Genomic DNA, 17,371 nt, shown 5'->3' with positions numbered 1-17,371 from the left:
ATGAAGGGAAAGTAGGACACAAACACACAAATGAACATCAGCAAACAGGAACGTAGTGCACATAGCTATCCTAAAAATGACATAACATAAAGACAGTATGTGGACAATAGCAGAAGAGTTACACTGACCTGCCGTTGTAGGAGTGTTTGCTGGGGGGTCGGTCTACCCCTGCTGGTTTTTCCACAGCTGGACTCGCCGCCTGCAGAGAAAACACACAAACACATTTTTGTGATTGAGTTAGAGACCTCAAAAAAAGAGCAGAACAAGCTCCAACAGCACATTCAATCTGTTGGGGAGTAGAAGACTTCATGGCTGGATAAAAGACAAAAAATTAATAAAAAAAAGGGGATAACATGAATTCCAAGACATGTGGATGAATTATCTAATACACCTTTCAAATTAACAAAGAGTTTTAAGGAATGATTAAGTGGAGGCATTAGCGATCTCTCCATGTTTTAGAGTTTTGCTTTTAAGGCACTACACGCAATATAAAAGCCTGAGATTAACAAGTAAGCCTTCGCCATTTGACAGACACATAAAGGAAATGAATGAATTGACGAGTGAAGGAGCCGCTACGTTGATGGATGGATGATGTACAAATAGCAATTAATATGTGCGGGCAAGAAGAAAGTGTTGCCAAGCAGTAATAAATAACACTGTCAATGGGCATGGCAACCGGGAGAAAGAGTGAGAGAGGTGTGAGGAAGAAGAGTGTAAATGTGAGCCAAGGGAGCTGTCATAATTACTTAATACAATGACATGAAGGGTGTGTGTTGTGTGTGACACGCAGAGGTGAGCTCCACAGGGACCGGGTTAGAGGCCCAACAGTATAAGGATGATATATCGTCTGATGCTCAACATGGGACAGTGTGTGCGTGGACATTATTATGTGAATGACTCACATACGTTTGAGAGTACAAGGAGTCAACACTGTATCATGAATATATGTGGGGTTTTAGAGAGATCACACATTTGTAAAACAAAAACGCCGGACATCTACCGTATAAAGTTTTCTGTTTGTAAAGATTTGAAAGGGGACTTATTGATTTAATTGGTCTACAGGGACCGTAAGTCCTTGTGTCAACCACGCCAGCTGCATTTCTACTAGCATTTCTATTTTAAAAGGGGCCCTATTATGCATTCGTAGGTTTTTACCTTTCCTGAAGTTATGGTTTTTAGTGCATGTAAATGGTCTGAAAAGGCAAAAATTCCAAAGTTCCCTCCAGAGGGAGTTCCTCTCCCATGTCACAGTAGAGGCACAAAATATTTGTAAAATTCAAAAGTGGTCTTCATTATCCATATTATGGGAGAAATAGGAATTAGTTTATTAGAAATTGAACCCTTAATGATTTTTTGAATGAAGGACAATTGTATCTACAAAAACCACAGCTCTTACAGTTATTATCAGATATAATATCTTACTATAACCAAAAAGAAATGCCATGATTACACTGTAAATAATATACACGTATGCACACTTAATTTTGGTTTACATATATTGTTATAAAGTATACTAGTTGCTCAGCTGAAAAGTATATGCGCTATATTTAAGATTTTTTATAAAAGGGCAAAATAAGACATAGCTGTGATTGGTCAGACTCTAATCGCATTCAGAGGCTTATTTAAATGTATTTTGAATTGTATGTAAATCCCTATGAAAGTATCTCAAGCATGCCTTGTGACAATGAAATCAATGTCCTGGTTATAATTCAGTCGCATTCTGCATATGTCTGCATATGTGCCCAGGGATATCTAAGTTCAGGCGTGTGCGTGTATGTGTGAGCATATGCAGACAAACGCATGCAGGTCAATAAGGCTCAATGTTAGCAGTAGGCACTAATGGACTCTTAACATGACCCTTCACCTTTAACCTCTCCCTCTACTGCCTCCATGACCTACACCACCTGTCAGGGTGAAGCAGCAGAAGGGAAGCAAAGAGAGAGCTGAGAGCCAGACGGATGAGTAATGAAGAGAGAAAATGTCAGAGAGCTGAAGAGACTCAGGCTGGGTCGAGAAGTGGATGAAGATTCGAATGATGAGAAGAGAGGGATAAAGGTGAGATGAGACTTGACGGGGAACGACAGACTGCAGATACTGTAACCATATGTTTGGGGTTCGGTGGCTTGGAAATCAATTAGTCTGGCCTAGCTGCAGATGCTGTCATGTGAGCCTAATTACTAACGGGATGACAGGTAACATTAATTATCCTAACCTCTTTGTCATAACAACAGCCACTCATACATTAATTGGAAAGTCTTTGGTGCTTAATTGCATGTCTCATTTAATAACTGCACGTAGGAAAAAGTCTCTGTTTCTTTGGAACACCAATGTGTTAATTAAAAAAGGCCAGGACCTTATGGTTCTTATCAAAGGGTAATTCAAAACCAGTAAATGAATCTAAAGAAATAAACGTGTCTCATTAGTCATGCTAACCTTAACATGTTATATAAATGTGTGAAAAGTGACTTGGACGTTATCTTTTTGGCGTGAAAAAGCTTGAAATCTGAAGACTTTCCGAAAAATGTCAAATGTATTTACATTAAATAAATTTATGAAAATTGTATTAGTCACCATTTACATGCACCAAAAAAACACAATACCATAATTTCAATAAATGTGAGAAATGTATAAAGTGGCTTGTACATTATCTGTTCTGCTTGAAAAAGCATAAAATATGTAGTATATGTCAAAGTTTCATATTTAATTATATAAAGGTATTAATATCTGACTAGTCAACCATTTATATGTACCAAAACAAGCAGATAATACCATACCTTTAGTTAATTAACTCAATAACTTCATATTTATTTATTATTTACTTTCATTGGCTTATATTTAGGCAAATTGAAAGCCATTGGAAAAAGAAAAAAAAACATGCCAAAATGAACATGTTCCAAGGCTGATTAGCACTGTCAGACAATCATTGCTTTCTCTTAATAAAAATTGTATTTCATTGAAATGTACGAAATACAGCTCAATAAAGAAAGACTTTTATTCACGTGAAGCTTATTTGAGTTAATGATTGATGGACCAGATTCTCCATTTGAAAAACAAACACAAAAAATGTACTCATGAAATGACAAAGATGTATTATAAATATATCAAAGACAACTGCAGGGATACAAATTAATACATTAGTCTGCCGACCTTGGACAGCTCAATCGATACATGTGAACATTAGCGGCCCTCCAAAAAACTGGAGGGTAGAGAAGCCCAATTTCCATTTTAAGTCAATGATGGATAATCCTACCTTGAATAACTACGCTTATAATGAATGAGTCTCCTCGGTCCAATATAATAATTGCTAAAAGCGGATAAAAAAGAGTGAACTATTAGTGATATTACTAATTACTGAATAACCAATCAGGCTAAGTGTTCCCTGAAAACACTTACAGAGTGACTATGATAAATTATTAGAAATTCATGCTGGAAATTCTGCTTATGCGATTGTTGTGCAGAGTGTGTGAGTGTGTGTGTGGGGGGGTGGGGGGTGTGTGTGTGTGTGTGATAGACTTAAGATAATTCATCTGAAATACTGAAGTGAGTCTGCGTTTTGATAAATACCATGTCATAGGGCCAGAAGTCTGATCCGTAAAATAAACCAACAAATAGTTGGAATGTACCATTATTTTTCTATTAAACAAGTTTAGCTCATTGAGTTAAATGATTTCTTTAAAACATTTTTTTAATTCTATAAACTACTGACAAATGTTCTCTGTGTTTGAATTCAACAGACACCAGAATGGATTCAATACATCTAGAGATAAAGATTTAATAAACATTTGGAGTGGTTTCTTGTTTTTTTCCGGAGCTGTATATATATATATATATATATATATATATGGGGTTTATATATATATATATATATATATATATATATTTGTTATATGATTTTTTGGTTTGTATGATAAATAAGACCCTTTCATAAGCAGCATTTACTTCTGCCAGAATATATTGGTGTGACTTGGATAGAGTTCCTGTTTTTTTACTTAATTATTTAGTACTGGTCAGATGCAGGGATATGAGCTTAGTTCTCTAAACATAGGCAATGGGGCAAGCAAAAAGAAAGAGGAATGTGGGGGCATATAAGAGCAGACACAATCACATAGGAAACCCTGCCTACTGTATATGCCAAGTCTAACACACATGCTGACGACTACTCACAAGTGCACACTCAGTAGGTGTAGCGGGATAAATACGTCTTGTACTGCCTTATTAACCCCAGGAGCATTCTGGGTAAGAACAAATACTCCCAGCCTGATTAACACGATGCGAATAACCTGTGTGTCCTTGCGTGTGTACGCTTGTCTGTGTGAGTGTGCGTGGATGTGTGTTTGTGCGTCAGGTCAAAAGAAAAGGTAGTCTTTTGTGGTCTTCTATACTTATATTTGTGTGGCATTTAGAACAAAAAAACGCACCAGTAAATCTGTCTGAATTGAAATTAAATAAAGAGAGGGGACGGAGGAGAGACCGAGAGATAAGAAAGACAGAGAATTACTGCAAGAAGAGTACTTTCTCCCTCTCATCGCTCTCACCAAAAGGCCAAGTGACAATTTCAACAATTACCCAGAGCCATTACCTCCATTTGAAGATGGCTGGTTGAGAAACGAGTGTGGTGTGAGCGAGAGTCAAAGAGTTAGGGACAGTCAAGGAAAGAAAAATAAAATCTGAGGGTAGCCATGTTTCCATAACATCTAAAAGTGTGGTTTCTTTTGTCTTTGAAGTAGCAATATAGGTCCAAATATAGATTTCTGTCGACTTTATTTTGGATCATGTGTGTACATTTATAGAATTGGTCCAGGTTAAATTACTATTAAGTGGATATTTGAGCATTTTGTTATCTGTTGTCCCTGGACAGATGTTGTAAGTCACTCTGAAAACAAAGACAGCTGGGTTCGCTACAACTCGAAGATTTCATGATAATAGATGAAGCTTTAACAGTGGGAATCATATTTTAAAGTCTATACTGGTAGACACATTTCTACCGTCTAGCGATAGATGTTTTAGTGTTGATAGAGCTGATTCTTAGCTAACCATGCTTTTAAATGAGTTTCAAATTAACTGCAAGGGTTTTGCTCTTGAATTGTTTCTGGATCTTGTGGCTGTCAGCCTTGAGGCCTCTCTTCAGTATCCGATTTTTGAAAAAAGAAATGAAAATAAATATCTGTGCCTTTTTTTAGTTAATTCTTTACAATGCACAGTCATCGGAATAGGACGTTCACTGGGGAGGGCACAAACAAGTACAAATGGGATTTTCTGAAGGACTGGAATTACATTGGATTTTACTTTTCTACCAAAGGAGTGTAAACTGAGACAATGGGGGAACTTGAGAAGCTAGCATGAACTGTAATAAAGGGAGACAGGGGTCACGTATATGCATTCTCTCACGCAGTAGCACCAACATATGAAGCACCCAGACGCTCAATCAGTGTGGACAAGCCTACTGTGTAATTGAAACTGCGTAATATTTCATATTGACAGCCGTAGGAGTGATAGCGGGCAGTGAAAACAGAGCTAAGATGTAAGGAGTGGAATGTGGGCTCAGAACAACACGATCTACATTCCTGAGCTTTGGATCACATTTCAGCGAGTGAACGAAAGTAAATAGATTAGTGTAGGCAGTTAATATTTCATTGCTGCTAAACAGCGTTTCATGTTGCTAAAGGTTGCATTACAGAACAGAGGATAGTGCTGTGTCTCAACTTGCGTATTTCTGTACTTATATGTGAACTTATTCAATGTGAAGTCAGGCAATAGTTCACTTTAATACCCGGATGGTGCCCTGATAACAGTCAGAAGGTTGAGTGTGGAACAATGGACACTTCTCAGCCTCAACAACACGGAATATGCGCACTAGCTATGGATGCGATTGGACCGCCAACCACATCACTATACAAATAAAACTTTGACAGGTGGATGTCTTTCACTATTTAATAAATGTACCACGATAATGTTGTTTTAAAAAAACTGTGTTATTTGTATTGGCTTAATTTAGCAGTCTGTAATGACATGCTAACGAATGACTTGGTAATGTCAAGCCCCCAGGAAGTGCTCCGAACTTAGAGGATAATATTCCTAGTGGCTGAACGGTGGTACTACAACCTCCGTATCAGTCCGTGACGTCACCCGGCACAGAAATACTTGTTCCCATTGACTTACATCGGGAAAGAGACGTCTGTAAACTGGTTGATTTTAATTAAATAAACTACCCAGTATGAACCCTTTTACAGCCCTTAGTAACAACATTAGGTCCTTAAAGTTTTAAAATGCGCTAAAAGCTGAATCCAGATTTGTTTTCTCTCTCCATTCATTCTACTGAGCCGAGGGGCTTAAGGGGAAACTCAACTGTGCATGCTCTATGCTCTCGACAGCGAGGCATGATGGGTAATTTGTGACGTTTTGCTCTGGAGATTCTCAGGCGATTCTGTCTTCAAGTGCCAATAAGCAGCTCTCATAGGAATGAACAAGGCCCCGCCTCCAACGCTGTATCCAGTTCTTATTATACATCCATGGGTAAGGTAGCTAGCTAACAGCGGAGATTCCTGTGTCTACCTGTGAGAGCACACGTTTGAGACAATGCTACATGTTTGAAATTCACACAATGGGCAAGTTTACGACATACAGTGCACTAAGGCTGTACAATTTGAGCCACAACACAGGTCTTTTTCTGCTGGATCATCCTAGATTTTTAAGTCCTAAGCTTAGTCATGATAAATGAATAATGATGTTATTATTAAGAGCTGTTTTTCTCCATGTTACCTCAACGACAGCATTATCTAGTACTATCACTCCCTCTTTAGCCTCATTGAGGTAAAGCAGGGACACTGGACACCTCCGAGAACCAATAACATTCCCCAAAAGATCTGAAACTTGCAAACAGTTTGCTCTACGGGGAAAAGGGTGGTTAAAAAAAGGTTGTTTGTCCAGTGAATTATCTCAAGGGTAGAGGGCTAACCACTCCAGAGTCCAATCAGGCACGGAGAGTTTGTTAACCGTTGAACATCAGGGATTAGCGGTGTCCAACCACCTTTAGGGAATATGGAACTGTAGCGCTATCATAACAAGTGCTCAAAGCTTCATCTCTAAGCAACCACCATGCTGTATTATTATATTTCACCATGTTCCTGTAAGGAAATGGCTCTGAAGTGTGACTGGATGTATGAAACGGGGTGCATTTGTGTAAAAGAAAGGAGGTTGTTGTTTTTTACTTTTTACCAATTTGGCGAGTTCTAGAGGGGTGTTAAAGCAAAAGAAAGAAGTGAGGCCATTGGTTCCACATAAAAAAAGGAAATAGAAGATGCAGGAAAAAAAAAAGATTTATTATCTTCTGAGGAAAGAGAATGGACATCAGGGGTTAAGCACCGAGCCTTAAGGTGAAAGTTAAAAAGCAGATGTGGAGGCTGGAGAGAATGGACGAGGATAGTTGATTGAATTATTTTGATGGAAGGAGCAGAGGCAAAAAGGAGGCGGGCAGTAAAGTAAGAAGCATTTACAACATCTGTATTCTGTAGAGAAGGATAAGGAGTAGGTTTTAGTACAAAAGTGGCTAATTTTGTATTGGACCCAAATGATTAAATGTGACCCATTTCAGACCAGGTTGAAATTGTAAAAAATGGAGACTTGAAAAAGCGAGATCAGCAGAGGTAAGGAAGGTGACAGCCGGGGGGGCACTTGCCCTCTGCCCTTTTGAGAGAGTAAAGATGAAAAGAGAAGGAAAAAACTGGAGACATCCATCTTTGTTAGAAGAGTTAGATGGGACAAAGCGTGTCTGGATTAGAAAGAACATGAAGACACTGCAGGCTTTACTCACCCCCGACCTTTACACACACACTACACACAGAAACACACTGCTGCCGTAGTTCAGGATCACAAAAAAAGTTACTTCCTACTAGTTTAATCGGTGCTAGTAAGGACATTTCATTCAATGTTAAACTGCTTGGTTGAGATCTTTTTTTAAAGGTTAAATTTGGCTACATTTCAAAAGGCAAATTACTGACCTATATTGATTATTCTGAATTTTTATCTGTGTAAAATCTCCCCTCCAATGAAACACCTGTACAAATGTGTGCAGTATGTATGTGAGGCTTTGCTAGATAAAGAACAAGGCCTGAAACCAATGAAAATGTCAGACATTTATAACATTATAGTTTCCAATGTTGGATTTCAATTGAAAGGCACCTTTAATTAATGTCTCGATGCTCTTTATTATTTTTTCTGGATGAATGTAGTCATTCCAATGGGAAATACATGGTTAAGTTGTGAAGTATAAAGTATAAAAAGATGATATTGAAAATTTGGTAAGCTCTAAACTATACCATCTGCAGCTTCTTGGGAAAGGGGAAAGGCCATGGGGTCATTAAAATCAAAGTGTTTACACCCTGGGGAGTATTAATGAGCTTAGCAGTGTTCATAGTGATCCGCCTATTGGATTACAGAAGCAAAGAGAAAGCTCAGTGTCCATTATGATTCATCAAACTAAATCAATATCTGGCTAAACTTATGCACCTGTTATGACACAATGGAAAAGTCGACCATATTAGACTTCATGAAATCAATCCCACGCAAATCAGTTGCCCTTTGGACCTCTTTAAAAGTGTTATCTTAATATGTTTATTAAAGAGAGCAATTTACTGGGGCATTTTTAAACATAGTAGATGATTCTGTCCCTGCTTTAAATGAGTGGGACACATGTTTCTCACATTCATAGTGTTCTGTTGACACTAGAGGGGAGAGGAAAGTTTATGGGATGTTCAGCAAAAGTGCTTGGGGAAGAAATTAATGAAATCAGTAAAAGTGATGCATGTATCAATTACATTCTTCTGTTGATTAAACCCAAGTGGTTATGTTGACCCAACAGAGGTGCAAAAGATGGCTCAGCAGTCGTTAAAGTCCTTTTTACTCGCAAAATGTCACTGTGAACTGACACTCTGTTAAAAGTAAAAGATAAATATATCAACAGTCAACAAAAAAGCCTATCTGTTAAGAATTAGCATAATTGACAAATGTGTCTAAATCAGAAACGCATTGTGGGACATACTGACCTGGACATCCCACAAAAAAATAACTTCAACTAACTAATAAAAAATAAGTAGTAGCTGGTAGGCACCCCAGATAACCAACCGTGTAAAATGATTTCCCGCCCTTTTACGCGTTTGCCGAACACTATTTGTCGGAAGGATGCCATGTCTTACCATGCCGGTGGTGTCCTCACTGAGGGGGGGTTCAGAGTCTGCTGGCTGGGGGCTGAGCGCTGAGTCACTGCTGCTTCTCACCAACAGGGGGGTGTCTGTGGAAAAGACAAGAAAACACACATCTGATATATGGAGTGTTTTTATATCAAAGCCTACTATTAAAGATCAACGGCAAAGTAATAATGTCTATTCTTCAAGCGTTTTTTTTCTCCAACAATGACAGGATAAAATTTGAGATTAGTAACCGCATTGCGCATCTATACATTTGCGAATGTCACCACAGCCGTAGAAAAGTAGTTCAGCAGCTGGGCCATGTTGAAAAAGTAGTTCTAAGCAGAAGCAGAGATGTTTATAAAGTGTGTCTGTTTACAGTGGATAACTACCGAAGACGTTTAAAGCAGATGTCGTACAGTACAGCCTGTAAATCACTCCTTTCGCTCCTTCCTTTGTTTATTATTTTTTAGGAGGTATCAGCAGGAGAATTTAATGACAATCCAATAACCACTAGCTAAACAGCCGTTTTGTTGCAGTAAAATAACTTCAATGTATGACTTGCAACAATATTTATAACCTGAAATTGTAAAACTTTGTTCTGCTTTACTTCATGTTACATCTGCTATATGTTTTTCCAAACTGTGCTCAGCTAAAAACCAGATAAAGCTGGATCTCTGTCATTACAATATGACAGTGAATACTGCCTGTCAGACTGCTAATGGAACAAAAGATATGATGGAAAGAAAAGAGGCAGAGAAGAATATGCAGAATATTTTTAAGAAGTGAGAAAATCTTTCAGAATCTACAGTAAGTCTAGCTGAAACCTGCACAGTGTGTGTATACACACAGACACACACACACACACACACACACACACACACACACACACACACACACACACACACACACACACACACACACACACACACACACACACACACACACACACACACACACACACACACACACACACACACAGCCTTAACAATTGCTAATGCTATTTTTGATGGAGTCATAGTTCAGGAAAATTCATGTCTAATAATAATCTTTCAGATGACAAGATGCAAACCCTAAGCTGGTCCTGCCGCACTTCAGAGAGGAGTTTGTGCGCGCTTCTTTTTAAGAGTGTCAAAGCACGGTGATGTAAGAAGAGAGAAGAATATTTTTATGTTGCTCGGTTGACAAAATAAATGTCCACTCCGTAAGTGCAACGTGTCGGGGGGAAATTGGAATTATGTTAACTAATATTGCATACGTGATGGGATTCACATTATTGCATAATAATTGTCATTATCATTTAAAAATATATTATAATTATCAGGGTGGGATTTTTGAAACTAATGTTTTGCTAGGTTTGGAGGATACGATTCGTAGGACGGGATATCCGTGGAGTCATAGCGTGTAGCATGAACGCTTGACGGCATGTGGTTGCAGCTTTTGAGAATTTGCCCAAGTTTGTTTTTCTAAAGAGCAAACATGAACTTATTGAGATGTAACCAGTGTGTTTAAATACCGATGAGCCCCTACACATACTGAGTGTTTTGTCAAACGTGCCATAATTAGACATAAGACATCTCTATGGAAACTACTGTAAGTCGACCATCTCTCCTTTTCATAATTGAGAGTGTGTTATGACTGGTGGGCAGCGGACATTTAGAAAAAGATAAATGTCCAATGAAGATGGAAAGCATGAATCCAAAATATTCATTATGTAAATGAAGGGTTTCATTACTGCTTCTTTTAATCATCCAGTGTCATTACCCATGAGACATTTCTGTATCCACGAGCATATCTGTTGATTACATAGTGTTATCAGAGAACTGAATGTTGTTTGTGGAGATGTGTGTGTGTTCATTAGGCCTGTAAGGAGCACATCTGAAAGCGTGTGTGAGAAGTTAATGTATGATGAACCCTTTCTTTAATATCCCTTCAGTGAGCACACTGGTGTTCATGCGCCCAAATGGCCAATAAATGTCCGATGTGCAGATCTGCGTGTGCATGTAAGTAACATATGATAGTGTCTCCTTCTCCACATCCCATCAGCACACTGCATAAAATCATCATTTAGCAGCAGCTGACGGATGAAGCGCACCACACTATTGCCTGTGCTTCTGCTGGTGCTCGAAGAAAGAGTGAAATTGCGGGATAAGTCAACAAAGCAGAAAGCTATCCAAATAAATAACATTTATAGCTTCTGATCCGCGTGCTGCACCACCAATCCTCATCTCTACCATCCCATTCAGAGGGGCCATAAATCCATATATACATTACGACCATTGTCCTTTTAGCCTCTATGGTTCCACTGGGAATTGAATGAGAAAGGTGGGGGGGTGAGGGTGGTGGGAACCTCTCTATGAGTGGACTACTCAGAACACATGCCAAATGATATTTGTAGGGTCATATATTGATCATCACAAAATGGACCCTAGGTGCTCTTAAGACTGGTGGGGGGGGGGGATGGATTACATCAAACGCCATACAAAATCCACCTTCTCAAAGAAAGGCAATGAGGACAAAGGGATGTAAAAATGAGAAATAGATAAAGAAATGAAGGGACTAGCAAAGGAGAGGATAATAAGGGTGATACAAAGAAGATGTGCAGCGGAAAAATGACCACTTCAGCATTATCATTTTCTCTTGTTTTGTTGTTTTGTATGTTAAATGATTATTATTATTATTGGGGTTTTTTTTGTTGTCTAATCCAAACTGCTGAAAACTGTTCCCTGTGTTGAAATTCAACAGACACTGGAATGACTGCCATACATGTAGAGATAAAGATTTAAGAAACATTTGGAGTGGTCTCTTAATTTTTTCCTGAGCTGTATATATATATGGCTGGGTACAAAATGATTGAAATGAAGGGGAGATTAAACATCAATAAACTCATAGGAAAAAGTGTGAAGACAAAAAATGAAGAAGCCTTTTTTATAAAATTGACTTCAAAGCTATCACATTTTGCTTCCCTGCAACATATCACCTCCCCAGTTCTTCCCTGAAGCAGACATGTCAAGACACAAAGCCAGAACTGGCGAAGTAGAGAAAGAAGTGGCGAAAATGTTCCACTGACGGATAAAAATAGCACTCTTGGGACATACAGTGATATCTTCCTGTCCATTTGCCAGTATCCAAGTTCAATAATTTGCTGCTACATTGGCAAAATGCAATATCAGATTTAGATCACCTAGTAATCCCCAATTTTACTGCAGTCATACTACTATTTCCAGCTGAACTATACTCCATTCCTATCCCAGTAAGCCATGACAGTGTGGCAGTAGGCCAGCAAGAACAATTTTAGGAACCCTGAAACTGAAGCAGCTAAATGAAACTCAGACCAATATATATGTTTCATATTTACACCTCTGCCTTTCGTGAAAAAAGGCCTATATCGGACTTGATTAAAATCACTCAGCTTAATTAACAACTCATCTTAATTGACTTTAGACCACATCTGAATTCATGTCAATTATTGTGAGGTTGGGCAATAGAAAGAGAAAAAAATCACTTTATATAAAAGCATCAGGAACATATACAATATTGTTTAAGATAGAAGTGTGTTTTTCATAATCTAAAGGCTCCATTTCAGTAAAGTGAAATCATTGTGTGAGCTTACCCAACTGTTCAAGCTGTTCTATTATGTCTCTTTAGCCAGTAAGCTACTTTATACACAGTACTGATGATTATTTATCTAAAAATATGTTTTTGTTGTGACACGTCAACAGACAACGCTACAATATTGCCAAGTAACAATAGAGTATTTGATTTTCTCCATTTCGCCAAACCCAAAGTATTTGAAATGAGGTATTTATGCATTGCTTTTATTCCCCATCCATTTCACTGCTGACAATGTGTCCTAGTTAAATACTACTACACATCTGATTCGCATCTTGGCATAAATTCTCGCAAAAAAAAACACATTAGAGTTAGTTTAGGCCTTGTAACAAATTCACCAGCACTTACAATGGTACGACTTGCTTGAAGTGAATTTATCTGAACTTTCCTTGTTATTCGGGGATTGATTCTCTAGGTTTTTTTCACTTACTGTAAGTCGTTCGGATAAAAGCGTCAGCCAAATGTAATGTACTGTACTCAATCTTCTATCGGTTATTGATGTCTTCTTTATTGAGGTGTTGTGTGAGTTAGTTGTTAACAGATGAAAAAATTAAGTTAAGGGACAGAGAGCGGAAGACAGTGAGAAGCAGAAACAATTAGCAAGACAAACAGAGAAAGAGACTTGCAGAGACAGGGAAAGAAGAACAAGTGGTTGGAGTCGGAGGCCAAAGCTAGAGACTGTGATAGAGGCCTCCGACTGACCTTCCCACTCTGACAGTGATCGTCTCCAGAGCTCCCTTACCTCTAATCTGCCATGACAGTCACACATTACAACTAATCTCTGCTGACAGGCGGCCATCGTGAAACAGACTAAACTTCCTGTCTTAACGGTGTCTGGATCGTGCAGCTTCACTCAGGAAGGTCATACAAGATGAAATGTCAATTATGTCAGAACTAGAAGTATCTGTGCAGGATACACGATTGTTGTTGTCAGATCTAAAGTATGTGAAATGAGATCTAATGCAGGGCACATTTTACTTGGTATTTGGTAAGCGTGGTAGTCCTTGAGCTCAACATCGTGTAAGCTAACTAAGAAATTGCTATATCATCAAAAGCGTGGAAAATAATGAGACTGGCTATTAGAATCCAGCCTACAGGAGATGGATGAGCATTATCACACTTCATTTGGCATATTAATGACATTTCGAAAACAACCTTGACAGGTTGTGTTTAAATGTCATCTGGATGGATGGATGGAGCATATATGGAGTCTATAATTCATAACTAAAGGGAGTGGAGTCTGTGATTAGCGCACGGTGGGTTTCGGAGAACTGTAGGTACAAGTAATCCATCACCGACATGGTTTGTTATGTTAAGGCGAAATTACATTTGGACAAGTTACTGTGACAGCTTTTAGCCCTCTCTCACTAACATCCACAGAACCTCCAAGCACTTGACTTGACATAAGACAGAAAGAAATGAAGGAAAGAGGTAAAGAAAGGTCATACAGATAGGTCTATTCCAGGTTAACAGTAAGCAGACGCAGACAGTTGGTTCTGCCGCCGCCTGACATAAACTTCCTGTCCTCTCCTCGTCTGATTCTCTTTCATCCCCATCTCATTCTGCATCTCAGGGACAGCGGTGCCAACATTTGAGCTCTTGTTTTTATCACTGTCCTGCAGAACATGGCCATCACATCCTGACCTTTTATCTGCACTGTAATTCAAAAGGTAGCATCCTATTGTCTATAAAACATGTGACCTAGATTTCAAAGAATATTTCAGAATCTTCTGAACCCAATAGAGTGGAGCAGTGATGACGTACTCTTGTAGGCCGATGCTAGAGTTTGCATAGCAAGGGCTCGCTTGACTAAAAGCACTATGACTTGGAATATTATAGAAAAAAAGCTCTAACAATTTCATAATGGATGAAGTGCAAATGCGATTGCCAGAAGTAAATAGCTAACTTAATGCTAGGAGTGAACAACCTCATAGGTCGCATGACTTCACGTTGACAATGCTAAGCTAAAGGTGGACTTGTGTTCGGCAAAACAACGTTTAGTAGTCTCATTTGTTAGCAACCGCTGTTTTCAAAAGGCACGACAAATCTTTAGATATTCAACAGTGGGGTGTTCCGTGATATATTTTATGTCGAAGAAAGTAAGGGTAAAAATCTCTTAAGCTTTAAATAACCACAAAAAAAAGATCTGTTGACTTTAGGACAAAGGAGCCCTGAAGTGCTCAAAATCTAACTTATTTCCAGCTGTAGGACTCATTAATACGCCACTCTATAAGCCATTTGAAAGTCAAACCTGTACTTTTTCATATACTTATTTCATTCTGAATGTAATGATTATCACATTTATCCATTTGTCCAATATGTTTTTTTGAGACATCCCTTCTATCCTTTCACCAATGTGACCTAGCAGTCAGCCTCCACATCTGAAGCCAGTCCCAGTGAAGCTGGTTCTTGTCTAACACCAGTTTTGACATTGCCCCGTTTTACTGACCTACAGGTTACACCTTAAAGGTTGGAACAGGGATTCCCTCAAGATATTGTTTTTCTCTGTAAGTCAGAGGAGTCCTTTGAAAAAGCATTTAGACCATGTGTCAGTTTCTGTAACCTTGAAATAGCTAAGTCCCAGAAACAGAGTGGGGATTTCTGGCACCTACTTTCAAGGTGCATGGTTTGGAGAAAAAGTCAGGAGAGGGTTAAGAACACTTTTGTGTTTTTTTATATAACACACTCTGGGAGTGTTGATCTCTTTATCGATAGATGATGTCGAACACAATGTTGTGATGCAATGATAAATGCCAGAACATAACTGATGGTTAGGTCATCGCTCTCTAAAGAGCAGTTATTATACATTGGAGCACATTTCTATGGCTTGGATAAATATAGGTACAAAGAGTGACAAATATGTTGCTTGTAGAACTTTGTAAAACTCTTTCTTTTGCAAATATCCTTGGAAAGAACATGACACTAAATCAGAGTGTATTCTTTAAAAGAAAATAATGGAAAGAGTTTCCAAATATCAAAGCCTCTCTCCTTATACTAGATCTGCATCGCAAACATACAGATTTCCTTTCATACTCTTCTGTTCCGCATGTCAAGATGAGAGTGGGGCTCTACCAACATAGAAAACACAGACAGTAAAAAGAAAAAATGACTCACTGGACTTGAGGGCGGAGGAATTGACTTCAATCTCTCCTCCTGCGATTGGCTGGAAGACGGAGAGCTCTGATTGGTAGACCTCAGGGCTGGGCGCTAACCTTGCATTAGCCACGCCCCTTTGCTGGGCTTCCTGCTCCTCATACACCGCCATCAGCTACAAGTGAAAAAGAAACAAAACACAAAATGTAGATGATTGTTTGTTTTATTTATTCTTTCCATGAAGTGTAGCAGCAGGATATCTGTTCAGAGATTCTTCCACTCACAGTCTGAAGGAGAAGCAACTTCTATAATTCTATACATTATCCACTGCAATTCACATATCTTTCACAGTGCAACGCAATACCAAATGTAACATGAATACACAAAGACAAAATGCAAACAGAGGCCAGCAGATTAGGAATAACCCTGAGGTCAATCTGACATAAATGTACCTCCATGTACTTAAATATTTTGATTTCTATTTTGCAGTTATCAGCAGCATGATTACAGTTACAGAATAAAGAAAAGCCACTTCAATATGCCCATGTAACCGCAATTTGGAAGCATATTACAGTAATTGACAGAGGTGACATGAAAGCCCTGAATATGATTATAGTATCTGCACTGAATTCAAAATGTTGAAACGATAGCCATATTTTGCATTTATCAACAGGTGCAGTTAGACAAAGTTGTGCTAAAGGACAACCCAGGATTTCCTTTTTTTTTAATTGTAGGAACCATAACATAAAATATACCCCAGTTATTCGATTTCTTTAAATAATGCAAGAAAAAATCCATTAAATCGTGTTTAAAATGTGCAGCTTTGTTTTATACACACTTTCTGTTACCTTGTGGATGAGGACACTATAGAGGACGTCCAAGGAGCCCAGCATTCCTGCGACAGTGTGTGTCTACTGTTTAACAGCAGCCTTCATCAGGGTGTGTCTCTGCGTGTGTGTGTGTGTGTATGTGTGTGTGTGTGTGTGTGTGTGTGTGTGGCGCGCTGCTATAGCTCCCACTGTGTTATATAGCTGAATCCCTGTCTATTGAGCATTACACTGAGTCTGCGTTTAGCCTGACATAGCACAGAGCGTGTCAACAAAGTGTTCTAGGGGCCTCCACGTGAAGCCTGAATAGACCTGTGCGTGTGTGTGTGTGTGTGTGTGTGTGTAGGTGACTATAGTTGCCAAGAGTAAAGAAAGGGGACTTTGCCAGTAAAGCCAGAGGATTCCTGCTACACTGGAACCCACAAGTACGCAACATACACTCTCCCTCATACAGACAGCAGCACACACACGCAAACAGACACAAACCGCATGAAAGTGTGTGTTGTAGTGCACACACACACACATACATAGTGTAGATGTGAGTCACAACGCTTCGATTTTACTGGCTGGCTCTTCTGCACAAGAAAGCAAAAAAAACAAAACACACACAACGCCAACATTATGAAAATGTAATTCTAAAGTGATGCCAACATTTCA

The 17,371-nt window shown here is 38.8% G+C and overlaps 1 protein-coding gene across 2 annotated transcripts in view; it reads right to left on the bottom strand.

Moving 5' to 3' along the window:
* Positions 1–16,946, bottom strand: part of pard3bb (par-3 family cell polarity regulator beta b) — a 179,938-nt gene extending 162,992 nt beyond the window's left edge. For both annotated transcript variants that reach the window (XM_063887866.1, XM_063887867.1), the window contains exons 1-4: positions 16,736–16,946; positions 15,909–16,062; positions 9,192–9,286; positions 129–199 (exon numbers count right to left, since the gene is read on the bottom strand). In XM_063887866.1, coding sequence (XP_063743936.1) covers positions 129–199; positions 9,192–9,286; positions 15,909–16,062; positions 16,736–16,780 — 365 coding nt within the window. In that variant the 5' untranslated portion in view covers positions 16,781–16,946. The remainder of the gene's footprint in view (positions 1–128; positions 200–9,191; positions 9,287–15,908; positions 16,063–16,735) is intronic.
* Positions 16,947–17,371: the final 425 nt, after the last annotated feature.

Source organism: Eleginops maclovinus, chromosome 7 (assembly GCF_036324505.1).
Source record: "Eleginops maclovinus isolate JMC-PN-2008 ecotype Puerto Natales chromosome 7, JC_Emac_rtc_rv5, whole genome shotgun sequence".
NCBI lineage: Eukaryota > Metazoa > Chordata > Actinopteri > Perciformes > Eleginopidae > Eleginops > Eleginops maclovinus.
This window is presented reverse-complemented; position numbering and strand designations above follow the sequence as displayed.